The sequence below is a fragment of the Rhinatrema bivittatum genome, chromosome 12 (genome assembly GCF_901001135.1).
Source record: "Rhinatrema bivittatum chromosome 12, aRhiBiv1.1, whole genome shotgun sequence".
NCBI lineage: Eukaryota > Metazoa > Chordata > Amphibia > Gymnophiona > Rhinatrematidae > Rhinatrema > Rhinatrema bivittatum.
Window position 1 is genome coordinate 4,681,487 of NC_042626.1, and position 27,220 is coordinate 4,708,706.

Consider the following 27,220-nt stretch of genomic DNA (forward strand, 5'->3'; position numbering starts at 1 on the left):
ATAGACAAAGCCTGGGGCGGGGGAGATTTGGCTCCCAGAAATCAGACAACAGTACAGGGAGTCCCCATTTTTGGGCACTGACAAGGCAGATTCGTAGGTTGCCTGTGCCTAAATCCAGCCCTGGTTCTTAAGCAGCGGAAGCAAAATCTCGCATGTAGTGACCCTGGCAGGGCAAAAGGGCAGGCGCTGGATGGGAGTTACTGGGATTTCAGCAAAGCTTTTCATGCTGTCCCTACCTAGGAGGCTCAAGAATGGGACAGATGGACATCGCAAGTAGTAAACGGAGCTCACTCTGAGGACAGAACGGTGGTCACTGAAGTGCCTCAGGGTTCACCTCAATAGTGCAGAGGGCTAAGAAGGAAAGGTTTGTCTTTTTTTGGTTGACCTCAAGATTTGAAAGAGTGGACACCCCTGAAGGAGTAGAGAGAAGGAGAAGCTTGCAGGCTGCACCTCAAGCAAGAATGGCAGGGAAGGGGGAGGGGGAAGAGAATCTGGCTATCACAGTGGTCCCAACCCTGTCCTGGGGACCCCCCAGCCAGGATATCCACAATGAATATGCATGAGAGAAAATTTGCATGTTATGGAGGCAATGCAATGCAAATTTTCTCTCATGCATATTCATTGTGGATATCCTGGCTGGAGGGTCCCCAGGACAGGGTTGGGAACCACTGGGCTATAGCCTGCTCAAATGGGGCTTCCTTACGCTCAGTTACAACCCTGAACAGCTTGCTGGATGATTTTGGTCTTTATCTGCAGTCATTTACTGTGTTGCTCTGTTAAAATGTGCTTTGGCCAACCTCAAACAGGCCGATGCAATATTCGTGTGGGAAAAATGGACGCTCGAGGGCTCCCTTTCCTAACGCGCGCCCGTCCACCTCTCCCGGCACGCGATGTAGTAGACAAATGATCCGCTGCGTAAAAAGGAGGCGCTAGGGGAAATTGTGCGTCCCTAGTGCCTCCTCGCATCGGGCACCCGGGAGACGTGGCAAAGCGCGGGTGAGGAAAATGGACGCTCGTAAATTGAACATCCATTTTCCTAACCTGGCTGCCTTCAAGACTTTTTTTAAAACATTTTTTCACGTTGCTGCTTTCTGTGGTTCCTTAGAAAAGTAGTATTTTCTGCTCTTCAGTTAAACTTTTGGGGCTCCTCTAGACTTAATGCCAGCTCCAGGGCTGGTGTTAATTTTTGAGGGTTAAAATGTGCGCATCAGCGCTCATTTATTTTTCACATAAGGGGGTACTAACTAATAGCCTCATCAACATGGCATTTACATGTGATAAGCGCTATTAGCATGCACTGGTTTGGATGCGCGTTTTCAATGCACTAATCCCCTTATTGCATCAGGGGCTATGGATGGCCGTCCAAAACGCATCTCCATCCACAGGTTAACCTGTGCGCTAGCCTGAGCGAGAGGTCAGTCTGGGATGGGGGTCACGTGATGCAGCCTTAGGAAGAAGGAAAGTGGGAGCTCTTCAGATATTTGCCTCTTAATCTTCTTACTTCACTTCCAGTAATGGCAAAAATTGCTCTTAAAGATGGTGCAAATAATTCATTGCCGGCCATGTGTTCTGAACAATCTGGCAAAACCAAAACTAGTGAATAAAGGTGCAGGTCCAGGACACTGAGATTTCCTATGCTGCACTTCCTGCAGAAAAGATTTTGGCCAGGCCAGGCCAGGACTGCTGCAGGATTTATTCCTGCACTAGCATGGATGCTGGATTTATCCCTGCACTAGCATGGACGCTGGATTTATCCTTGCACTAGCATGGACGCTGAATTTATCCTTGCACTAGCATGGATGCTGGATTTATCCTTGCACTAGCATGGATGCTGGATTTATCCCTGCACTAGCATGGACGCTGGATTTATCCCTGCACTAGCATGGATGCTGGATTTATCCTTGCACTAGCATGGACGCTGGATTTATCCCTGCACTAGCATGGATGCTGGATTTATCCTTGCACTAGCATGGACGCTGGATTTATCCCTGCACTAGCATGGACGCTGGATTTATCCTTGCACTAGCATGGACGCTGGATTTATCCCTGCACTAGCATGGATGCTGGATTTATCCTTGCACTAGCATGGACGCTGGATTTATCCTTGCACTAGCATGGACGCTGGATTTTTCCCTGCTCTAGCATGGATGCTGGATTTATCCCTGCACTAGCATGGATGCTGGATTTATCCCTGCACTAGCATGGACACCGGCCTGACAACAATAGTCAACAAGGAAGCTCAACTTGTGTCCAGTGGAAAAGAAACAAGCAACAGGTGGATGACATGGGTGAGAAGGTAGAAGAGATGGGAACTCACTTGAAAATTCAAGCAGTCTCATACATTTTTTATGGAGCCATTACAATAATCTCAGGTTTATTGAGTTGCCAGAAGATGCACAGGTGTCTAATCCAACAGAATTATTTTCAGGCTGGTTGCCTAGCTTGCTGCAACTCACTCCAGTCACAGGAAGTCTCATTATTACTAGAGCTCATCGTGCTCCAGGGCCGAGTCCAAAGGATATAAGGGCCCTTAGGAAGGAATTTTGCAGCTATGTTACTTTGGGGACAAAAATCATTTAATGTTAGGAGCCCTAAAAGTGGGAACCATATATCATCAGGAATCGCAAAGAGTGCTGCAGGGAAGGAGTAAGGTGCATTGGCAGAGCTGTGTGTGAGGTTCTCAGTACTGGAATAGCAGGGGGTGTTGCAGGGCAGGAGTGAGGTGCATTGGCAGAGTTGTGTATGGGGGTCTCAGTACTGGAATAGCAGCAGGTGCTGCAGGGCAGGAGTGAGGTGCATTGGCAGAGCTGTGTGTGAGGGTCTCAGTACTGGAATAGCAGGGGGTGCTGCAGGGCAGGAGTGAGGTGCATTGGCAGAGCTGTGTGTGAGGGTCTCAGTACTGGAATAGCAGGGGGTGTTGCAGGGCAGGAGTGAGGTGCATTGGCAGAGTTGTGTATGGGGGTCTCAGTACTGGAATAGCAGCAGGTGCTGCAGGGCAGGAGTGAGGTGCATTGGCAGAGCTGTGTGTGAGGGTCTCAGTACTGGAATAGCAGGGGGTGTTGCAGGGCAGGAGTGAGGTGCATTGGCAGAGTTGTGTATGGGGGTCTCAGTACTGGAATAGCAGCAGGTGCTGCAGGGCAGGAGTGAGGTGCATTGGCAGAGCTGTGTGTGAGGGTCTCAGTACTGGAATAGCAGGAAGTGCTGCAGGGCAGGAGTGAGGTGCATGGGCAGAGCTGTGTGTGAGGGTCTCAGTACTGGAATAGCAGGGGGTGCTGCAGGGCAGGAGTGAGGTGCATTGGCAGAGCTGTGTGTGAGGGTCTCAGTACTGGAATAGCAGGGGGTGTTGCAGGGCAGGAGTGAGGTGCATTGGCAGAGTTGTGTATGGGGGTCTCAGTACTGGAATAGCAGCAGGTGCTGCAGGGCAGGAGTGAGGTGCATTGGCAGAGCTGTGTGTGAGGGTCTCAGTACTGGAATAGCAGGGGGTGCTGCAGGGCAGGAGTGAGGTGCATTGGCAGAGTTGTGTATGGGGGTCTCAGTACTGGAATAGCAGCAGGTGCTGCAGGGCAGGAGTGAGGTGCATTGGCAGAGCTGTGTGTGAGGGTCTCAGTACTGGAATAGCAGGAAGTGCTGCAGGGCAGGAGTGAGGTGCATGGGCAGAGCTGTGTGCGAGGGTCTCAGTACTGGAATAGCAGGAGGTCCTGCAGGGCAGGAGTGAGGAGCATTGGCAGAGCTGTGTGTGAGGGTCTCAGTACTGGAATAGCAGGGGGTGCTGCAGGGCAGGAGTGAGGTGCATTGGCAGAGCTGTGTGTGAGGGTCTCAGTACTGGAATAGCAGGGGGTGCTGCAGGGCAGGATAAAGGCACACAGACCATGTGGCAGAAGCTTTACTGCCTTGTGAATTTGTTTTTCCTTTGCTAAGCACGTGCTTGTAAACAGAGAAACCTGAAAATCCACAAAAGGGAGTGCCTCATCCTGCCAGCTCTGGCCACGAAGCCTTGTTTGCTGTTTTTCATGTCTTGCTGACAGCTGCCACTTTTGGTGGGAGTCAGATGGCTGATCTGTCATGTGCTGGTGATGGGGGTTACAGTGAGGCCTATCCTGAAGTCAGTGCCTGGGAGCCTTACAGCAGGATTGGGGTAACTTCTAAAACGAGCCTAGAGCTATGTTTTACAGGCTTTACTGTTTGGCTGCGCTTCTTCATTGCTCTGAGTGGCTCAGTGGCCTTCTGGGTTCATTTACAGCAGCAGTGGGAATAAGAGATGGGAGGGAGAGATGGAAGCTGCGGAGTGGGGAAGGAGGGAAATGAAAGTAACCTGAAGGAAGGTGAGGGGTGAGGGAGCGTTGGAGGTGGGGATGGGAGATGGGAGCTGAACGGTGAGGAAGGGGAGGGATGTGGGCCAGGGATGGCAGGGAAGCTCCTTTTCTCATCACTGCCTCTCATTTCTTCATCTTTGAGGGAAACTGAATCAGCAGGGTTGGGTGAAGCACAGCAAACGGACAAACTTCTGCTTTTCTGAAGTGCTGGGCTGCTTGCGAAAGTCTCCCTGGACACCGAAACCAGAGAACTTTCTGCCACATTTCCCTCTGTCATGAGTTTCCTCCTCAGCTCTTACTGTTAGGTTTTGGCTGAGAAGGAGCTTGAAAGTTGGGGTCACTCCTACCCTCTGCACATTGGATAAGGTTACGCTTCAGCTGCCAGTGACGGCTTCTGCTCCGCATTCATTTATTTGGGAGGGTTGTGGTGTGAGGACTGAGGAGGTCCTCTGCATGGGGTGGAGTGAAACACCGCTGGACACCTGGCTGTGGACACTCACTGACCCCCCTCCAGGGGCTGGGGCTTCCCTTGGGCAAACGAGGCGGTCGCCTAGAATGCCAAGATTTGGGGGGCAACAAACTCCTGAAAGTGCGAGGTCTAGAGGTGAACTGTACCCGAGCCACTGCCGTCAAGGAACAGAGCCGCTGTGCTGGAGCCAGGAGGCGAATGGCCAAAGGTGCCTGCAGCCCCTCCTCCTCCTCCTCCTCGAGCATCATTTATCTATTTATTTAGTGCACACCACTTCGGGGGGGGGGGGGGGGGGGAGTGTAGTGCTGCACAGTCGGCGTGCTGCTGCTGCTGCTGCTGCGAGGCACACACTATGGGCTTTGTGACATGACCGACAGGGCCGATGCTGCACCCCGCATGTTTTGATATTATGTTCTGTTCTTTATTGTGCAGCGCCGAGGATTTTACATTGTGCGGTAAATACCTGGCTGCTCCCATTGGCATTAGAGGGTCCCCTCCGAATGCATCCAGCGTGCAGATATCCAGGGCCCGCACTGCACTGCTTCCATGAATGCCATGAATGTAAGGGAAAGAAGCTTGCAGAGCTTGGTTACAGGGCTCGGCTGAAGCAGCACACACACAGGGCTTTTGCAAAATGTCTTTATTTCTGCCACAATGCACAGAGTGCTGCAACCTGACGGGGTCTCACTCTTTGCCAGCAATCGGGAAGCAGCTAATGCCAGAGCTGACTTCTGTTTGCTCCGTAGCCCAAGTCTCCTTCCAGAACTGTGAATACAATTAAGGAAGTCCAGGCCCGTTCTACACCACTGACCCCAAATCCTTCACTGGCCATAACCTGCCCGTGGTGGGAGAGAGGATTTGTGACTGCTGGACCAGATATTGTCTACAAATTGCCAGGGGGGAGGAAGAGTTGTAATTATTATTATTATTATTATTATTATTTCAGGTTCCCATTCTTATTGTAATTAGGTAGATTCTTGCACCAATAACCCAAATCCCATCCAGTGAGGACAGAGCAGCTCTTCAGCTGCAGGCGGCCTCTCGCTTCTCTCTCCACTTCTTCCCCTTAAGGAACAGCTGGAGCCAGCCCAACCCGGTTATTTCCACGGTCGAAGACGGAGTAAAACTGGCCGATGAAGACATCCCCCAGAATCCAGAGGGGCCCGGCAGGGGGCTGGAGGTCCAGGCCCTGGAAGCCACTGCTGCAAAAGTCCATCCCCTCGGACTGTTGCTGGTGTTGGAGAGAGAGAGGGAGAGAGAGGCTCAGGTTAGTGCTGCAGACACCACTCATTCCTTCTCCCACCAGGGACTTCCCAATCCCTGCCCCCAGTAAGGCCAGGAAGGATGAGCTCTGAAGACTGAGGGGGATCCATCTGCACACACTGGATCTCGGAGCCGCGGGTCTTTGCCTGTTGTAGCTTCCTGCTTGGGAGCCACGAGGCCCAGGTTAGAGGGCAGCCACCCCCCCCCCCCCCACGTGTGGCAAGCTTACCGACAGGGTGTACTGCTGGGGGGTGAGCGTGTATGCAATCCCAGCGATGGTGAAGGTCACGTCTGGCATGGCGTTCAGGTTGTCGCATTCCAGGGCGTACTGCGAGAAGAGAGGCAGGTTACAACGCGCCCAGAGCAGAGGAACCACCCACATGCAACGGGTTTCTGAAACAAGCCTCAGCCGGGAAGCGGCGCATGCATTTGGGTTTCATTTTCTTCATAAAAATCTGAAACTTCCTCATTTAGAAATTCTTCTCTCTGATTTAAATTACAATTAGAGCTGACAACCATTTGCATACTATCAGGATGGTCATCATCCAGGCCTGCCTTGTCCCCAGGATCCACCTCAAGGCTTTGAGGCTGCATTTTGTTTTGGGAAATGCTTAGGGACTGGCTCAGTGCAAACCACTGGGCCGGAGTCGCTTAGTCTGTTTCACAGGAGCTCAAACCGCTCCTACGGGCCCCCACAGCCAGACGGGTTTTCAGGATATCCCTAATGAATATGCAAGACAAATATTTGCATACACAGGAGGTAGTGTATGCAGATGAATCCATGCATATTCATTAAGGTTATCCTGAAACCCGACTGGCTGTGGGGCCCGTAGGAGCGGTTTGAGCTCCCCTGCTCCATTTCATAGGCCATTGTAACACTGTAAGATACTAAATGACAGCAGTTACCCAAAAAGGGCGAGGCCTTCCTGGAGGAGGTGACTCAGGAAAGCCACTACTTGTTGTTGGGAGCGAGGAAGAAGGGATTGGATCTCCTTGTAGTGAGAGAGCACTGTCTCAGACAGGACGCTGGCCTTGATGGAACTTTAGTTTCGGCTCTTCTTATGTTCTTATAAAGACTAAATGCTGTTTAGAGTTGTAAAATTTCTCTGTGCAGGTTACCCCCCAAGCCTTCTTATTCAGGGTTGTAACTGCCGCTCCGTGCAGGTTACCCCCCAAGCCTTCTTATTCAGGGTTGTAACTGCCGCCCCATGCAGATTACCCCCTATGCCTTCTGTTAAGAGCAGTAACTGCCGCTCCGTGCAGGTTACCCCCATGTTTCTGTTAAGGGCAGTAACTGCCGCTCCCTGCAGGTTACCCTCATGCTTTCTGTTAAGGGTAGTAACTGCCGCTCCGTGCAGGTTACCCCCGTGTTTCTGTTAAGGGCAGTAACTGCCGCTCCGTGCAGGTTACCCTCATGTTTCTGTTAAGGGCAGTAACTGCCGCTCCGTGCAGGTTACCCCCATGTTTCTGTTAAGGGCAGTAACTGCCGCTCCGTGCAGGTTATCCTCATGTTTCTGTTAAGGGCAGTAACTGCCGCTCCGTGCAGGTTACCCCCATGTTTCTGTTAAGGGCAGTAACTGCCGCCCCATGCAGATTACCCCCTATGCCTTCTGTTAAGAGCAGTAACTGCCGCTCCGTGCAGGTTACCCCCATGTTTCTGTTAAGGGCAGTAACTGCCGCTCCCTGCAGGTTACCCTCATGCTTTCTGTTAAGGGTAGTAACTGCCGCTCCGTGCAGGTTACCCCCGTGTTTCTGTTAAGGGCAGTAACTGCCGCTCCGTGCAGGTTACCCTCATGTTTCTGTTAAGGGCAGTAACTGCCGCTCCGTGCAGGTTACCCCCATGTTTCTGTTAAGGGCAGTAACTGCCGCTCCGTGCAGGTTATCCTCATGTTTCTGTTAAGGGCAGTAACTGCCGCTCCGTGCAGGTTACCCCCATGTTTCTGTTAAGGGTAGTAACTGCCACCCCGTGCAGATTACCCCCTATGCCTTCTGTTAAGGGTAGTAACTGCCGCTCCATGCAGGTTACCCCCATGTTTCTGTTAAGAGCAGTAACTGCCGCTCCGTGCAGGTTACCCCCATGCTTTCTGTTAAGGGTAGTAACTGCCGCTCCATGCAGGTTACCCCCATGTTTCTGTTAAGGGCAGTAACTGCCACTCCATGCAGATTACCCCCATGTTTCTGTTAAGGGCAGTAACTGCCGCTCCATGCAGGTTACCCCCATGTTTCTGTTAAGAGCAGTAACTGCCGCTCCATGCTGCCACTCCATGCAGATTACCCCCATGTTTCTGTTAAGGGCAGTAACTGCCGCTCCGTGCAGGTTACCCCCATGTTTCTGTTAAGGGCAGTAACTGCCGCTCCGTGCAGGTTACCCCCATGTTTCTGTTAAGGGCAGTAACTGCCGCTCCATGCAGGTTACCCCCACGCCTTCTGTTTCAGGTTATATCTGTCGTTCCTGGCTCCATGCAGAAATGTTAAACCAAAAGTTACCATAGGTGACTGATGTGGGTGCACGGGTCCAATTGCAGACATGACTTGTGAGAAAGAGCAGTGAAGAGGCAGTAAAACAATTTTTGACATGTCACACAAGAAGTTATTATTCTTCTTCCACGTTTTTTGATCTTAAGTAGCTTTATAATTACTAAGTATTCTATGGCATTTTGCTTCGGTTTGTCCCTTGCTTTTGCCAGACAGGCAGATGCCACAGAAGGGGAGATGTTAGATAGATGTGCTGTACAGGGCCGGTCGCTCCAGTCACGTGGTCTGCCGTGCACGGCCGTGAGAGAGCCGCGCTCGGCCGACCACGTGATGTGTCCTGGGCGGCGAATACCCGGGCCGGTCCGACATCGTGAATCCGCCGCTGGTGCTGTACAAACTGAAAAGTTACTGAGCCACAGGATTATAGAATTATGTTTAGAAACACACCAAGGTCATTTGGCAATGTAGCTTAGTGCAGGCCCACAGATATCTGCATACAAAGTGAGAGTGAATTTACATTCAGCCATTTGAATTAATTGTTTATAATGAAAGGCCATGACAACAAATATTTTGACAACTGTGTAACCCAGTTATTGGTTTAGGAATTGCAGATGTGAATGCCTTATTAGTAAAATGATTTGAGAGAGCGTTTTCTGCTGGTGTCCTGGGTGGCACTGTCTGCCTTTCGGGCATTTAATAAATAAGATGGTTTTCTCCACAGCTGCCTCTGGGGAACATCTGTAGTTTTGCATTCCCTTTTGAATTCTGTGACCGTCCTCATCTTCACCACCTCTTCCAGGAGGGCAGTCCAGGCATCCACCGCCCTTTCTGTGAAAAACCATTTCCTGATGTTGGCCCTGGAGTTTCACATCATGACCCCTAGTTCTGTGGCTTCCTTTCCATTGGGGAATGTTTTTTAAACTCCCGATGCAGTAAGCTAATGCTACGCAAATGCAACAGGAGCTTTAAAAAGTGCGTTTAGGGTAAAATGCGCGTTTGGCACAGGACCAATGCACATTTTGACTCGGAAGGGCGGGGGCGGTGCATGCAGACCATAAGTGACAGCAGCCGCCACCACTTAGCTGGAAAAAATACGGATTTATCCAGCCTTCTCGCAGCAGGAACCGCTGACAGATAGCCGGGTGGACATTTTTAAACTTTTTAAAATTATTTTTCCCCTTTGTAGGGGTTGTAAGTGCCAGTGCAGTAGCTCTGGAAACTTAACTCCAGCTCGGACGCAGAGACGTTTGCAGAGCTTAAGGAAGGTGCTTTTTGCATTGGGGCCTGCTGCTAATGCCCCTTCAGAAACGCCATTGTCTGAGCGCGCAACCTCTTGCTGCATTGGCAGTAAAGTTCTGCGCACAGAAAATGTGCGTTCACGTGCAGGCAGAAAGGTTTGGCTGACCGCACCCTTCTGCACTGGCCAGTTTGGGTGAAAAACCTCTCCTTACATCGGAGCTGCACATCGAGATCCCCTGTTCTACAGCTTCCTTTCCAGGGGAAAAGGTTTGCGCATTTTTAAAACTCTGTGTCCTATCTCCCCCCCCCCGTCTCTTCTCCTCTAGGGTGCAGACATTTATAGGTCCTTCTGTCTCCTGTTTTTGTTGCCTTTCTCTGGGTCTCCTCCAGACATTATTTTGTGCTGCTTATCCTCCTCAGAGCAGACCTCTCCCAGCTCCTCGCTTTGTGTCTAGAGCTGCAGACGGCCGGGGCTAGAACTCACCTCTCCATCCACAGCGGTGGCGCCAATGTCGTTCTGCAGTTGGATGATGGATTTTGGTGGCCCGGTTATCAACGACGTGCCAGTGTCTACGATGGCCTGGCAGCCCCCTTCACAGAATGCAACCTGCCCACCGACCATGACACTGCAGGGGAGAAGAGAGGGCAGAGAGGGGCAGCGCGGTTAGAGGCACAGAACGCACCCACTCCTCCGTGTCACCTTCTGCCACAGCAGCCGCTGTCCTGCAGAGCGCAGAACGGCCGCCCCGTGAGGGGAAGGGGAGCACTGGTGGGCACTGGAGGTGCACTGCTTTACCCTACCACCTCTCCTGCCATGCTCGTGAGGGGAAGGGGAGCACTGGTGGGTACTGGAGGTGCACTGCTTTACCCTACCACCTCTCCTGCCATGCTCGTGAGGGGAAGGGGAGCCCTGGTGGGTACTGGAGGTGCACTGCTTTACCCTACTACCTCTCCTGCCATGCCCGTGAGGGGAAGGGGAGCACTGGTGGGCACTGGAGGTGCACTGCTTTACCCTACCACCTCTCCTGCCATGCTCGTGAGGGGAAGGGGAGCACTGGTGGGCACTGGAGGTGCACTGCTTTACCCTACCACCTCTCCTGCCATGCTCGTGAGGGGAAGGGGAGCACTGGTGGGTACTGGAGGTGCACTGCTTTACCCTACTACCTCTCCTGCCATGCTCGTGAGGGGAAGGGGAGCACTGGTGGGCACTGGAGGTGCACTGCTTTACCCTACCACCTCTCCTGCCATGCCCGTGAGGGGAAGGGGAGAATGGGCATTCAGTGCCAAAAGACCCATTCTGCTCTCCCTTCCCCTTCAATAACCCCAGGAGGTGTTTCCAGAGGCCTCTCTGAAGCCGTTCTGGACGCAGCGTTCCTGAGGCTTTGTACCCACTCTATGAGTGCATCTGAGATAAAGCAAGGCAGGGAGGTCCCGTCGCATGCATTAATGCCCTATAGAAGTCGTTCAGACACAAAGCACAGCGCTCCACGCAGACGGGCATTTGATCACCCAGGCAGTGTGCACACACACGCCATCGGGTGTACATTCAATGTACATGAAGCTTACTTGTCCAGCTGGATTTGCCAATATCCCTGAGCAGTGACAGGGACCCAGTTGAGATCCCCACGGAAACGTGAAGGGTCAAAGCCACCAAAAATGAGCTCCCCACCCACGGAGGAGTCTGGGTTCCTGCCAAGAGGAGAAAAATGGTAGAAAGGGCTGGGTTACTTCCAGCAATCTGTGCACACTTCCCCGACCTCATGGGTGCCGCAGTTTCATGGCTGCACAGGAGACCCCGCAACACCCTGCCATGATGCCAGAGTCTTCAACCCAGAGTCAAATCACATTTACCATAAGTGGAAGACACTGAAAATCTGGCCAAGCTTTAATTTCATGAAACAATCTTCGTTTTACCAAAATAATAATAATAATAACCCCCCAAAACACAATGCACAATTACAGCAGACTTGCAAGAAACCCCTCCTTCTCATTTTCTCCCGCTCAAGGGCACTGAGCTGACGGCCAGGGGCAGGAGAAGCCAGCGATGGGGTCAGCCGTCATCTAACCAGGGCCGAGCGGATACGCTGGCTCACAAGACTTCCTTACTAAACCCATCGTGGGTTCATCTGAGGTGAAAGAGCTGCCGAGGCACCCCCGGGCCTCTCTGCCGTGGTCCTACCTGCTCATGTAGACGGAGAATATGGGCAGCGCCACCAGGTTCTGCGCCATCATGTTATCGAACACAGGGGTGCAGCCCCCCACAGCCAATGACGGGTAAGCCAGGCCCAGGATGCCATCAAATCCCGCGTCTGCAAAGGTGCTCCCCGGCTCAGTCACGCTCTCGCCAAACTGCTGGTTCCTGACGGTGATGCCCTCCACCTACAGACAGAGGAAGCCCAATTTATTCCCGGGTCGCTCGCTCTCCCAGAGGCTTCTGCAGCGAATCTCGGGGGATTTTTTCTTCGCATGGTCGCTATCATCATCCTATGCCCTCTGGGGCTGAGTGGCAGGGCAGTAAAATCACCACCCCCTTCCCCCATATCGTACACGTTCTCATGCTCAACTCAAAGGCCAAGCCGGGACCCTGCTCTCCTCATGCCTCGGACCTCGGACCTGTGCAGGCTGAAGTCGGGGCTCTAATAACTGAAAGTGCTGGAAACCTGAGGGGACGCTAAACCTTTTCTGCAATTCTGATGATGTCACCGGAGACTTTAAATTGATGTTTAAGTGCTGAGACTTCTCAGGTCCATCCTGGTGGCCACCCAGCCATCCGCAATGAATATGCATGAGATAAATTTACATGTACCTGAGCCCCACGTCGTGCACATTCATCACAGATATCCCGAAAACTCAAGTGGCTTTGCGTTTACCAGGACAGGATTCAGAGGCCCAGTGCAGGGATCTGAGTCTTTGGCCTCCCCGGTCAGGCAGGGCTGGGAATGCTGTGGTCCCGGCGGGGGAGGGGGCGCGTCATGGTCATTGCACAATGGGGACACCTGTGACTGCAGGGGTCTGGAAGCTGCACAAGTCCCCAGAGAGCGGGGAATGAAGACTCCTGCTGCCAGAACCGGGCCCTGGTTATGACTGAGCCTAGGCAGCAGGATCCGGTGCCAGCCCCACGGCAGCAGTAACTTCAGTGCCCGTGCGCAGGTTTCCATGGTAACAGGAAGCCATGCGGGCGGAGCCATGCGGGCGGACCTGCAGGTCCCTCAGGAGATTGCAGGTCCCGTTCTGAATTTCCTTCCCAAAGTTGCTGCTACAATTGGGCCGGCACCACTATAGGTGTCAAAGTGAGGGGGCAGATATGGATAAGGATGATTGGAGGGTGGGGGAGTTATCCAGTCGCCCATGGGTGCCCACATATTAAAGCCAGCCCTGGTCAAATTAAAAAAAGGGAAAACTTTGTGAGCAGCCATCTCTCTCTATAAAGGACTACACGTGAGCGGCCATCTCTCTCTATAAAGGACTACACGTGAGCAACCATCTCTCTCTATAAAGGACTACACGTGAGCGGCCATCTCTCTCTATAAAGGACTACACGTGAGCAGCCATCTCTCTCTTTAAAGGACTACACGTGAGCAACCATCTCTCTCTATAAAGGACTACACGTGAGCAACCATCTCTCTCTATAAAGGACTACACGTGAGCGGCCATCTCTCTCTGTAAAGGACTACACGTGAGCAGCCATCTCTCTCTGTAAAGGACTACACGTGAGCAGCCATCTCTCTCTGTAAAGGACTACACGTGAGCAACCATCTCTCTCTATAAAGGACTACACGTGAGCAACCATCTCTCTCTATAAAGGACTACACGTGAGCAGCCATCTCTCTCTTTAAAGGACTACACGTGAGTGGCCATCTCTCTCTGTAAAGGACATGTGAGTCACCATGTTTCTCTCTATAAAGGACATGTGAGTCACCATGTTTTTCTATAAAGGACTACACGTGAGTGGCCATCTCTCTCTGTAAAGGACATGTGAGTCACCATGTTTCTCTATATAAAGGACATGTGAGTCACCAAGTTTCTCTATAAAGGCACCCTCTCCCACATTAGATATATTTTCAAGAGAAGGGCAAATGTCTTAGTAGGCATTAGTTTGGGTAGAGGTTGGGGCTGTTAATCCAAACACTTACAGTAACTTGATCGGTTCCAATGATCCCTGAAAGGCTGCCCGTGCCATAATGAATGGAGAAAGGTCGGCCATCTGCACTGTATGTGTCAGAAGCTGAAGGCTGATATAGTTTATGCTGCTCTGTTAAGAGATGAGAAATGAGGCATGAGCTGGTAGCACCCCTGTAACACTGCCCAGCTACACAGCAGGTAAGAAATGCCATACTGGGCCGGCCCAGCATCCTGTCTGACAGTGACCAGTCCTGACCACACCTACCCAGCAGGATCCCGGTACTTCCTGCTCCTAACCAGGGATAAGCAGTGCCTTCCCCCAGTCTCATGGACTTTTCCTGCAGGAACTTGTCTAAACCCTTTTTAAACCCAGCCATGCTAAGGGCTTTCACCACATCCTCTGGCAACAACTTCCAGAGTTTAATTATGATGGCTTTGCCCAAAGACACTGGAAGCCCCCACCCATAGGCAGTGCAGCAAAGTCAGGAACGGCTCCGACTGTACCTGATGATCTGAAAACAAAAAAAGATGGAACCCGCAAACAATTATAAATCAATACGGTCAGCAGTGCAAACTGGAACGGAAGGTGTCAGGAAGGCTGTCCAGCAAAACTGAAGCGCCCGGTCACTTCCATCATTCACCTCATCCAGTGATAATATTTCTGCAGATTGTTTTCAAGATTTGATATCAGGATTGTTTGAATTATGCTTTAAACAAAACAATCTGCAGAAATATTATCACTGGATGAGGTGAATGATGGAAGTGACCGGGCGCTTCAGTTTTGCTGGACACACCGACAGCTTCCTGACACCTTCCGTTCCAGTTTGCACTGCTCACCATATTGATTTATAATTGTTTGTGGGTTCCATCTTTTTTTGTTTTTGTTTTTACTTCTCATTTGGGTTAATTACCTCTGGCTCTTTTTGGTTGTGATTTGTCTCTTGAGGACCTGAACCCATCTGGCAGCACTGGGTGAACATAACTAAGCTGCACAGGGGGCTCCCGTACCCACAGCGGTCCTTAGCTCCAGCTGCTACTTACTGCAGGCACTGCTGGTGCAGTATACTGAGGGCACCCAGAGGTTGGAAGAGCCTGTGTCAAATATCACAGTGAAATTCTGAGGCGGGGACCCGATGGAGATCTCCCCAAAATATTCCACCTGAAGACAGAGACAGAAAGAAAGAGTCAGGGAATGGCTGGGCTCAGCTTCTTGCAGGGGTTGTAGAGTTGCCCCAGAAACTGTGGCCCAAGGCACAGACGCAGCACGCAGCCTGCCAGCCTGCGCCGCGTCTCTGCACCCAGGCCTGGGTGCAGAGACGCAGCACGCAGCCTGCCAGCCTGCGCCGCGTCTCTGCACCCAGGCCTGGGTGCAGAGACGCAGCACGCAGCCTGCCAGCCTGCGCCGCGTGACGCAGCACGCAGCCTGCCAGCCTGCGCCGCGTGACGCAGCACGCAGCCTGCCAGCCTGCGCCGCGTGACGCAGCACGCAGCCTGCCAGCCTGCGCCGCGTCTCTGCACCCAGGCCTGGGTTTGCTCCCTTCCATGCAAGAATTGTTTACTTCTGATCCTCCCACCAGCTTCATCCATCTCCAGCTCATGATCCTCCGTCACGTCTTCAATTACATCAATCTCCATCCCACTCACTAATGACGCGCCTTCAGCTTCCTGCCCCCACACACCCCCACGCACCCCTGCCGGTCCCACTGATCCCACCACCTCTCCCTCCCGTCCCTCCTTAGCTCTTCCCTATTGCCCGGTACCAGCAGTCTGTCTCACCCTTAACAAAGGTCTCTCTTACCTCATGCTTGTCTCCTCACCACTAAGGTCACAGGATCCCTCCATCTCTTGAATCATTTCCCCTTCTCCACATCTCACCTTGTCCTATGGGATGTCAGTATATCCGTCTTCATTCTCTGCTGACCTCACATCTTTCACATCTCTCTCACTATTTCCACTCTGCTTTCTTCCTGCCTCTTTGCCGTCACCACTTGGATGCACTCAACTCAAATAAAATGGAAGTTTTCTTATTTTTGGCTTCATCACAAGTCCCCTGCCTTCCTATCTATTGGCTTGGCTCCCCTCCCTACTTCTGACTCTACAAAAAGGTCTTGGCATTACAACAGAGTCCTCGCTATCTCTCCTCTCCTATGTTGTTCTCTTCACTTTTCCTGCTGAAACCTTTTCACTGGCACCATCCTGAAACTCTCACTCTCACATACAAATGCACTCAGGGCCACCACAGACCTTCGCTCTGTCTTTGTTCACAGTTGGGGACTCCGCTCCATGTCCTCTCACCACTCCTTTCTGAGCACTGTCCTTACTCTCTCACTCCTGGTGTCCAAGATGTCACACCTGTCTCGCTCTCTGTCTTCAAAGCATGCCAGCTCCAGCTTGCCTTCCCTGATACTCGCCTGCATTTTATATGGGTTTACAGCTTACCATGCTCTGAGTCCTCTCTCACAAAATGGCTTCATCAGGATGCCATGCGAAAAACTCATATAGAAAAATAAATAAATGTATATAAGCAATGGGAGTCAAACCAGGAACTGGCAGCACAAACAGAATCTGTCAGCAACCCTACAAACTCCTTACAGAATAAGACAGCACAGCGAAACTGGAAAAATGCAGAATACAACACCGCGGTTTTCACACACAGACCGATGGCACAGAAGTCCAGAAGAGTGAGGCTGGAAAAATGCAGAATAAGACAGCGCAGCAGTCCAGAAAAATGCACAATAAGACACCACGGCTTTCACATACAGACCTATAGTGCAGAATTCCAGAACAGCAAGGCTGGAAAAATGCAGAATAAGACACCGCGGCTTTCACATACAGACCAATGGCGCAGAATTCCAGAACAGTGAGGCTGTAAAAATGCAGAATAAGACACTGCGGCTTTCACACACAGACCGATAGCAATGAGTTCCAGAACAGTGAGGCTGTAAAAATGCAGAATAAGGCACTGCGGCTTTCACATACGGACCGATGGCGCAGAAGTCCAGAACAGCAAAGCTGGAAAAATGCAGAATAAGACAGCACGGCTTTCACATACAGACCTATAGTGCAGAATTCCAGAACAGCAAGGCTGGAAAAATGCAGAATAAGACACTGTGGCTTTCACACACAGACCAATGGCGCAGAATTCCAGAACAGTGTGGCTGGAAAAATGCAGAATAAGACACCGCGGCTTTCACACACGGACCGATAGCAAGGAGTTCCAGAACAGTGAGGCTGTAAAAATGCAGAATAAGACACCACAGCTTTCACACACAGACCGATAGCAAGAAGTTCCAGAACAGTGAGGCTGGAAAAATGCAGAATAAGGCACTGCGGCTTTCACAAACAGACCGATAGCAAGGAGTTCCAGAACAGTGAGGCTGGAAAAATGCAGAATAAGACACCACGGCTTTCAGACACAAACCGATAGCAACGAGTTCCAGAACAGCAAGTTTGGAAAAATGCAGAATAAGACACCGCGGCTTTCACACATGGACCGATGGTGCAGAATTCCAGAACAGCGGGGCTGGAAAAATGCAGAGGAGCTTATGTGTGCGGAGGGGAAGTGTCTACTTGGGATAATACTGTAAGTGGAGATTGTAGGAATGTTACTCTGGGACAGCACACGCTTACATCCATGTAGTTGACGAGTGGTTCGTTTGTGCTCTGGATAGTAGGGCAGGTCTCACTGTACTGTACCATGTCTAGTTGCTGGGACTTCCAGAAGTCAGACAACTTGCCTCGCTCCTGAAGAACTTTTCGTATAGACTTCTGTCTCTTCAGTAGCACTCTGGAACAAGAAAGCAATGTGGGAAATCAGTCACTTCCTATAATGCCAGCCCTGTATCTCACTGGGTACACTGCACCTCCTATAATCCTAGCGCATCCTTGAAATGAACATCAGATTCTCCTCTGCCTTTAATCACAAGCTTTTGTCTTGTAGGAGGTAGCCAGAGACCCAAACGGAGATGGTGAAGGGCATGGAGCACACCTGACCGAGGAGAAAGGGATCTAGTCCTGCACTCACCTTTTCAGTCCATGAACACCCCAGATGCAGAGCACTAACAGGAGAACCCACTTCATTTTACTCCCGCTGATTCTGACTCTCTCCCCCTTCTCGTTGACTCCTGCATTGTTGGCAATCTATTTTCCTGCTTTATATAAAGGAGTGCCACCCTGTCGGGAATCTTGATAAATCTATTGTAATCAACAAGCAGAAAGTAAATACATCATACAGTGCAAACAGCAAGTAATTAATTAGTCACTGGATGGGGTCTGTTACACTGGAGATACGGAGTCACACCTGTGTGCTCACACCAGTACCAGGCTCTGCTGGGCAGGAGAAGATAAATAGCTTTAGACTGAATCATTCCTCATAATATTTGGATCCTGAGACCCTGCTCTAAAACAAATGCGGTTCTCCCAGACTTCCAGTCTACCTGCTTGGAGTGTCACATTGGGGTGCTGCAAAGAACCTGCTCTGTGTCAGAAGTGCAGTGCCAGACCCTGGTTGGACCCCTTCAGGGCCTCGTTGCGTCTGAACCGCTCTCTGCTGGACCTTGCACAAGTCAATGAAACACCTTCCTCTCGCCAGCGCTTTCCATAATCTTTGTTCATTATCCGGACACTGAAAGCCTGCATCTTCTGGTTCTGAGGATGGGACATGCCTTGAGCTGCAGATGAAGATAATTTCTCTATGAATACAGACGTGTTTCTAACTTGCACTGTTGATTAAAGACAGAAAGAGCATTTTTGTAAAAGGCTTGAGATGCGGCTGCTGCAGTGCCCCATGAGGTCAGATGCCCACGTCTCTCCCAGTGGTCTCAGCTGGCCATGACGTGCCACATGAGATGCTTTTCTCTCCTCCCTCAGGGGGACTGTAGTGCTGGTAAGTCAAAAAGAGATGGGTTGATGCTGCAGACCTGCCATCTCCTGGCCAAATGCAGAAATCCATAACAGAGGAAGCTTGAGCCCCTGAGGCCTCAAAAGCAAACAGTGTTACAGGGCAGAGACTAGGATATTGCCTTTGCACAGACCGCTCCTTAAGCATTGCGTGCAGTTCTGGTCGCCCCACCTCAAAAAGGATAAAGCAGAACTGGAAAAGCACAGAGAAGGGACAGCAAAATGCGGACCGGCTCTCCTGTGATGAGGGCTCTTCAGCTGGGACATGAGAGGTTTCCAGAATCCTGAGTGGGGTCAATAAAGGAGGTTCTTTACCCTCCAAGAGATGTAGAAAGTAGTGTGGCACTCAGCGCACCTGCGAGCTCTGGGATCTGCTGCCAGAGGACGTGGTCGAAGGGTTTGAAAGAGATTTGCACAAACTCCTGGAGGAAAAGCCAATAAACAATTGTTAACCAGGTAGACTTGGGGAAAGCCATCGCGTATCCCTGGGAGCTTAGATCTACTTTATGGGATCTGCTGGGTACTTTCTAATGATGTGGCCTGGTCACTGTGGGAGACAGGATGCTGGGCTGGATGGACCTTTGGCATTTCTTTTGTAGGATTATCACATTACATTGTATTTTCATGCAGAACAGCTCATAACATAGAGGCAATAACACACTCAAGCAAAACATCAAAAAATATACAATAACAAATTCAATCAGCATCAAAATGCAAACAAAGCAGTAACTATTCCTCTGCCACGCCCACCCCTCTTCCACCCCACACTGACCCGAGGTGGGTGGCCCCTCCCAGACGAAGCAATTTATTGAGGCAGGGGCTTTCCAGGACAGAGTCTGTAAGGTGCCACCCACCTCGGGCCATTTTTGCCTCTGAAGATTAAAACCCACATTCTCACCAACCTCCAGAAATGCTCCTGGTCATTCCCGAAGGAGCTCCCACTGTTATAGTTAGTGAGGTTTTGGGTGGACCCTTGCACACTGTGGCAGCTGACCACGCCCACGGGGGGGGGGGGGGGGGGAAGTCCCGTGAGGGGCCACAGGTCAGCCTCAGCTCTGGACACACAAACACAGGAAGTTCTTTATTTAGACAGTTTGAGGAGGCACCAGAGGTGGCAATAGTGAGTAGAAGATGTAGCCCGGCTGGGCTAGTATTCCCCAGGGCGCTGGAACAGCGGTTCCTCCGGTAGCAGTGCTGTAGTGGAGAGAACTGAGAAAGTGAGTACAATAGAACAGTCACAGAGTCCCAAATATGGAGAAGCCCCGAGATAGGGAGAGCTGGCCCTCGAGGAGCGAGTAACAGATCCCTGGGAGCAGAGAGACTAGTTGGCAATGAACTCACACAGCGGTTCCACGTAGGAGATGGCACTGGCGCTGGAACGGAGGCAGGCCCTCGAGGAGCGAGTACCTGGTTCCAGGGAGACAGCTCTGAGGAGTGGATGACAGTAGTACTCACTGATGGTGTCTGTAGCGAATTCTTCCAAGTAGAAGAGGAGATAGATGCAGGCAGCGAGTCAGGGAACATGGGCCCTCAAGGAGCGAGTACCGGTTACCTGATAGCGACCTGAAAGAAGCAAAAGAGGCCCCCAAGGAGCTGGTACCCCATTAGCAGAAAGAGTCCAATGGAAGTTGTAAAGGCACAGTAGCTGGGTACGGAGAGAGAATCCCATCCGTAAGATCACCCTTGCTAACTCAACGGCTAGCAATAAACTGTAGGCGCGCGCCCTAAGGTACATGTAGTACCTAGCAATAAACTGTAGGCGCGTGCCCTAAGGTACCTGTAGTACCTAGCAATAAACTGTAGGCACGAGCCCTAAGGTACCTGTAGTACCTAGCAATAAACTGTAGGCACGGGCCCTAAGGTACCTGTAGTACCTAGCAATAAACTGTAGGCACGAGCCCTAAGGTACCTGTAGTACCTAGCAATAAACTGTAGGCACGGGCCCTAAGGTACCTGTAGTACCTAGCAATAAACTGTAGGCGTGTGCCCTAAGGTACCTGTAGTACCTAGCAATAAACTGTAGGCACGGGCCCTAAGGTACCTGTAGTACCTAGCAATAAACCGTAGGCACGAGCCCTAAGGTACCTGTAGTACCTAGCAATAAACCGTAGGCGCGCGCCCTAAGGTACCTGTAGTACCTAGCAATAAACTGTAGGCATGGGCCCTAAGGTACCTGTAGTACCTAGCAATAAACCGTAGGCACGAGCCCTAAGGTACCTGTAGTACCTAGCAATAGACTGTAGGCACGGGCTAAGGTACCTGTAGTACCTAGCAATAAACCGTAGGCACGGGCCCTAAGGTACCTGTAGTACCTAGCAATAAACCGTAGGCACGAGCCCTAAGGTACCTGTAGTACCTAGCAATAAACCGTAGGCGCGGGCCCTAAGGTACCTGTAGTACCTAGCAATAAACTGTAGGCGCGGGCCCTAAGGTACCTGTAGTACCTAGCAATAAACTGTAGGCGCGGGCCCTAAGGTACCTGTAGTACCTAGCAATAAACTGTAGGCACGGGCCCTAAGGTACCTGTAGTACCTAGCAATAAACTGTAGGCACGGGCCCTAAGGTACATGTAGTACCTAGCAATAAACTGTAGGCACGGACCCTAAGGTACCTGTAGTACCTAGCAATAAACCGTAGGCGCGAGCCCTAAGGTACCTGTAGTACCTAGCAATAAACCGTAGGCGCGGGCCCTAAGGTACCTGTAGTACCTAGCAATAAACCGTAGGCACGGGCCCTAAGGTACCTGTAGTACCTAGCAATAAACCGTAGGCACGGGCCCTAAGGTACCTGTAGTACCTAGCAATAAACCGTAGGCGCGTGCCCTAAGGTACCTGTAGTACCTAGCAATAAACCGTAGGTGCGGGCCCTAAGGTACATGTAGTACCTTGCAATAAACCGTAGGCAAGGGCCCTAAGGTACCTGTAGTACCTAGCAATAAACCGTAGGCACGAGCCCTAAGGTACCTGTAGTACCTAGCAATAAACCGTAGGCACGAGCCCTAAGGTACCTGTAGTACCTAGCAATAAACCGTAGGCGCGTGCCCTAAGGTACATGTAGTACCTAGCAATAAACCGTAGGCACGGGCCCTAAGGTACCTGTAGTACCTAGCAATAAACTGTAGGCACGGGCCCTAAGGTACCTGTAGTACCTAGCAATAAACTGTAGGCACGGGCCCTAAGGTACCTGTAGTACCTAGCAATAAACTGTAGGCACGGGCCCTAAGGTACCTGTAGTACCTAGCAATAAACTGTAGGCACGGGCCCTAAGGTACCTGTAGTACCTAGCAATAAACTGTAGGCACGGGCCCTAAGGTACCTGTAGTACCTAGCAATAAACTGTAGGCACGGGCCCTAAGGTACCTGTAGTACCTAGCAATAAACTGTAGGCACGGGCCCTAAGGTACCTGTAGTACCTAGCAATAAACTGTAGGCACGGGCCCTAAGGTACCTGTAGTACCTAGCAATAAACTGTAGGCACGGGCCCTAAGGTACCTGTAGTACCTAGCAATAAACTGTAGGCACGGGCCCTAAGGTACCTGTAGTACCTAGCAATAACTGTAGGCACGGGCCCTAAGGTACCTGTAGTACCTAGCAATAAACTGTAGGCACGGGCCCTAAGGTACCTGTAGTACCTAGCAATAAACTGTAGGCACGGGCCCTAAGGTACCTGTAGTACCTAGCAATAAACTGTAGGCACGGGCCCTAAGGTACCTGTAGTACCTAGCAATAAACTGTAGGCACGGGCCCTAAGGTACCTGTAGTACCTAGCAATAAAGCTCTGTGCAGCTTCAGTTTAGGGCTGTAACTGCTGCTCTGTGCAGCTTCAGTTTAGGGCTGTAACTGCTGCTCTGTGCAGCTTCAGTTTAGGGCTGTAACTGCTGCTCTGTGCAGGTTCCCCCATGCAGGTTCAGTTTAGGGCTGCAGCCTGCCTAGATGCAAGTACTCAGCTACTTTAATTCTTCCTTTTTTGAGGACTGAATACAAGGCAGCTGAGTAGAAAAGTATCAGCGAACCTTGCATCTGCCAGAAGAGGAGAAAGGCAAAATTACAAAGCTAGATTTGAAACTTCAGTTCTCTACCTGTAGAGTTTACTCTCTGATCCTAAACATGCTCTGGGGTACACCTCTTTTAATCCAGGCAAAATCACACAGGTTATGAGAGTCTGCACCGATGTTGAAAATTTTAATTACCCGGCTAATCTCCTCGATGTGGTAAACGAATGTAAAACATCAGTAAACAATCAGAATTGCTGCCCTGGGAGCTCTCCAATCATTTCTTTGTACCATGTGTGTCCTTTATTGATGCCTATTAATCACTTTTCATGTCTTTCCATTAAACCTCAAGATCAATAACAGACAGGCAGGTCAGGTGTTTTCTTTTGAGTTTCCGGAATATCTTCAGATTTTTTTCAGCAAAGCCTCCAGGTGAGCCAAACATTCAATCTCTGGTTTAGGACTCTGAGGGTTCCCTGCTCCCATGCCAGGATCTCAGTTCAAAGCAGGCACCCTCCCCTGCGATCAGAGCTGGGCAGCTGGCATTAGACCCAGCCTGATGGAGTCCCCGCAGCCCCGATGGAAGGACAGCAGCACCTGCGGGGGGATGGGAGCAGAGGTGGGGGTAAAGGGGTCTCCCCTCCTTCCCAGAAGAGGGAGAGCACTGCTTCCCTCCTGCTCAGCTCACATCTTGTTTGGGCTGTGCTAAGAATGAGTCCATGCCGGGGCTGGTACCTACCACTAGCAGTGGTACCTACCTCCAGCAGTGGTGAGAGAGAGGTCCCGAGCACAGGACACCAGCACAGGATTCTTTCACTGCAAGAGGCACCTGCCCCAGCTCTTGTAATGCCGGTGTTATAAGAGAGGCTCTGCCCATAGAAAAGGCTCTCGGGGAAATATTTCCCACTGCCTGCACTGAAATGCATCCCAACTTTGTAACTTGATTTTTGTATATATTCTGCCTCTGGGCACTTCAAAGTGAATTACGTTCAGGTACTGTGGGTATTTCCCTATCCCCAGAGGCAACGGAGGGTAAAGTGACTTGCCTATTGTGTTCTATACCATCTCAATAGCTCACATATAGTTTTGGGCATTACACAGTCCTATAAATGCTATCTCAGCCTGCCAAGAATACCGTTTACCCCAAGAGCCAAATCTGTCATTTCAACACAACACTAACTCCCAGGACTCAACTGCAAGAACCCTATCCAGGAAAGAGCAGCACTGCAAATATTACATCAATACAAATATTTAAAAACTGCAGACCTATCAAATAATATCCAACAATTAAAAACTAATAGGGATAAAAAGAATCCTCTGCTTTTGATTTCCAGTCACCCTGAGATAGTCTTGGATTAGTGTGTGGGGGGGTGGAAGATGCACAAACTTTATCCTCTTTCTCTCCCTCATATACACCAACACACGTGTTCATTCTCTTTCACACATACACGCAGGCTCACGCTCACACTCAGTGGCTCTCTCCCCCTCACTCACACACACACTGGCTCATTCCTCCCCACTCACTGACTCTCACAGGCTCTCTCTACCTCACTCACTCACACACTGGCTCTTTCCCCCCCCTCTCACTGACTCTCACAGGCTCTCTCCCCCTCACTCACTCACACACTGGCTCTTTCCCCCCCTCTCACTGACTCTCACAGGCTCTCTCCCCCTCACTCACTCACACACTGGCTCATTCCTCCCCCCCCCCCCTCACTGAACACAGGTACTCTCACATACCCACAGCCTTTCACCCCCTCTCTCTTGCATACACAGACTCTCTCCACCTCACTCACACACTGGCTCATTCCCCCCCCACCCTCACTGATTCTCACAGGCTCTCTCCACCTCACTCACTCACTCCCACACTGGCTCATTCCCCCCCCTCTCACTGACTCTCACAGGCTCTCGCCACCTCACTCACACACTGGCTCATTCCCCCCCCCCCTCACTGATTCTCACAGGCTCTCTCCACCTCACTCACTCACTCCCACACTGGCTCATTCCCCCCCTCTCACTGACTCTCACAGGCTCTCGCCACCTCACTCACACACTGGCTCATTCCCCCCCCCCCCTCACTGATTCTCACAGGCTCTCTCCACCTCACTCACTCACTCCCACACTGGCTCATTCCCCCCCTCTCACTGACTCTCACAGGCTCTCGCCACCTCACTCACACACTGGCTCATTCCCCCCTCTCACAGACTCCCTCACAGGCTCTCGCCACCTCACTCACACACTGGCTCATTCCCCCCCCCCCCCCTCACTGATTCTCACAGGCTCTCTCCACCTCACTCACTCACTCCCACACTGGCTCATTCCCCCCCCCCCTCTCACTGACTCACACAGGCTCTCTCCACCTCACTCCCACACTGGCTCATTCCCCCCCCCCCTCACTGATTCTCACAGGCTCTCTCCACCTCACTCACTCACTGGCTCATTCCCCCCTCTCACAGACTCCCTCACAGGCTCTCTCCACCTCACTTATAGGCACACAGGTACTCTCTCACATACCCACAGCCTTTCATCCCCTCTCTCGCATACACAGACTCTCCCCCTCACTCAGTCGCTCAGGGTCTCCGTTTCTTCGTCATGCCATCAGGTTACAGGTCCTCTCTGGCCGGATCGCGTTCATGTAACGTCATCGCCTGCGGCCGCGGGGCCAATCTTGCCGTAAGAGCTGGGAGTTTGGCCCCGCGGCTGCAGGCGATGACGTTCACATAGGACGACTCCTGCCGGGGCCAGGAAGAGGACGGTGCGGTGCCTGAGTTTGGTTTATTCCTGCCCGATTTGAGAAAAAGACAGAAAGGAAATGGGTTAGGGCCGGGGATTCACAGAGTCCCTGCAAGGCTCTCCCCGCAGGAAATTGGGCATCGCGCTCTGCAGGTTCTCTGCAGCCGGCGGGGTGCAGGAGTTCTCCGAATAAACTCGGAGGGCCCCGCAAATGTCTCTGAGTTCTGTGGCCCGTGTAGGCGAGTTAGGAAAGAAATGCACTGGAAGGGGCGCCTGGTGCAGAGCTGTGGGATTGTCTGCCTGCCAGCTCTTCTGCACCTCCACCTGAACTGGGCTTGTGCGAGGTAGGGCTCCTCGCCTGCATCTGAGACCTGGCAGGTTTTTCTAATTTCCTCTCCAGTTGACAAGATCTCCTCGGAGATCCTTATCTCACCTCCAGGGCAGGCTGGGAAGTGACAAATGTAAATGCAGCAGCTCTGGAAGGAGAGCAAACGTCAAAGCCCTGTGAGAGGGGTCCCTGCTGGCGCCAGGGTGAGTGAACCTCCAGTCCTGCCTGAGGGTGCAGGGGATTTGGCCAGGACCTGTTTAAAAGATGTAAGGCAGGAGGTCCCTTCCTGAGCTGAGGTTGCAGGAGGCCCAAACGTTAATATCCAGAGGGTGTTGGGGAGGGGGCAGTGGAAACCTGCGGGGGTCTCCGCACTCAGTAAGCTCCTGCTCCAGAGCCGCTGTGTGGTGCCTGCCAGCTCGGACAAGGCCCTGCCAGTGTCCTTTATTCACTTATTCCCCTGTGGACTGCAGAGGCCTGGGCTAAAACTCAGGAAAGCCCCCATAATAAACCTCTAGATGAAGGTTCTCAATGGAGAAAAATGGGTTTAGGACGATTTGGATTAAGTACTAAATAAATTGAAGGGCAGGGGAACAAGAGAGTCCGCCAGAGTGCATAGAATACGATGGGAAATTCTATAATTTGGGGCAAATTGCAAAAGAAAAGCAGGCAGGGAATTTGCTTCTGCACCAAATATGAAGCCCAGAGAACAGATTCAATGCTTTCTACCACTGTCAGAATATTACAAACTATAAACCCTTCTTCTCCCCTTTCCCCCACAAAAAAATGCACCAACTCATTCTCCCATGCAATTTTGAAAGCAAAGGTTTTGGCTTAAGGAGTAAATTTGGAGCTAAGTTGAAATTTATTCCTAAAAGAGAAAAGCCTCAGGTGTTAAATTGTGCTGGGTCCATTCACCCGATCCCTAAATCCAGCCTGATGCAGCCGTGCACGGCGCTTCAAAGGAGCTTTCTTTTCAGCCTTGTTTTATTTTTTCCAGAGTTTATTATAATGAGCAATTTATTTTCCCCACAGATTTCCTGTTCATTGTTATGAAGCTTGATGCTGAAAAGAAAGGCGCCCAAGTGTTTCTGGAGGACGGACGGTCCCGAGGGCCTTCTCTGATGCTGCAGCCTGGTCTCCCCGCAGCGGGGGCTGGAAAAGAGAGAATTCCAGCAAAGAACAAACCCAAGAAATTCTGCTCCGTGAGGAAGCCCTTCCTGCCTTTGTTCCTGAAGGCCCCAGGCAGCCTCTGCAAAGCTAAGCAGAGAAGGCAAAAATCTTTAAAAGCCTTTTTCTTAAACTGCGGCTGCGTGCAGGTCATCCCCTGCAGCCTTCTCCTCGTTTCCAGCCTCTGCCCTTTAGGGATCTGCAGTGCTTATCCCATGCCC

The 27,220-nt window shown here is 51.4% G+C and overlaps 1 protein-coding gene across 2 annotated transcripts; it reads right to left on the bottom strand.

Moving 5' to 3' along the window:
* Nucleotides 1-5,407: 5,407 nt before the first annotated feature.
* LOC115074433 (cathepsin E-A-like) lies at nt 5,408-18,034 on the bottom strand. 2 transcript variants are annotated; one of them, XM_029573890.1, is made up of 9 exons: nt 17,906-18,034; nt 17,578-17,668; nt 14,923-15,040; nt 13,893-14,011; nt 11,939-12,138; nt 11,326-11,448; nt 10,244-10,385; nt 6,275-6,373; nt 5,408-6,013 (listed from the first exon to the last, which is right to left on the bottom strand). In XM_029573890.1, exons 1-9 carry the CDS (start codon nt 17,959-17,961, stop codon nt 5,849-5,851), a joined length of 1,113 nt encoding a protein of 370 aa, XP_029429750.1. In that variant the 5' UTR covers nt 17,962-18,034; the 3' UTR covers nt 5,408-5,848. The 2 variants fall into 2 exon arrangements, with proteins under 2 accessions (XP_029429750.1, XP_029429749.1); XM_029573889.1 differs by having other exon boundaries at nt 17,512-17,668.
* Nucleotides 18,035-27,220: the final 9,186 nt, after the last annotated feature.

Excerpts from the sequence above, each read along its gene's own strand:
- LOC115074433 (XM_029573889.1), bottom strand. The coding sequence starts at position 17,961 with ATGAAGTGGGTTCTCCTGTTAGTGCTCTGCATCTGGGGTGTTCATGGA. Across the intron at positions 15,041-17,511 it reads CACTCGTCAACTACATGGAT|GTGGAATATTTTGGGGAGAT; the intron begins GTAAGCGTGTGC and ends CTCTGTCTTCAG. Across the intron at positions 6,374-10,243 it reads CCACCGCTGTGGATGGAGAG|TACGCCCTGGAATGCGACAA; the intron begins GTGAGTTCTAGC and ends CTCTTCTCGCAG.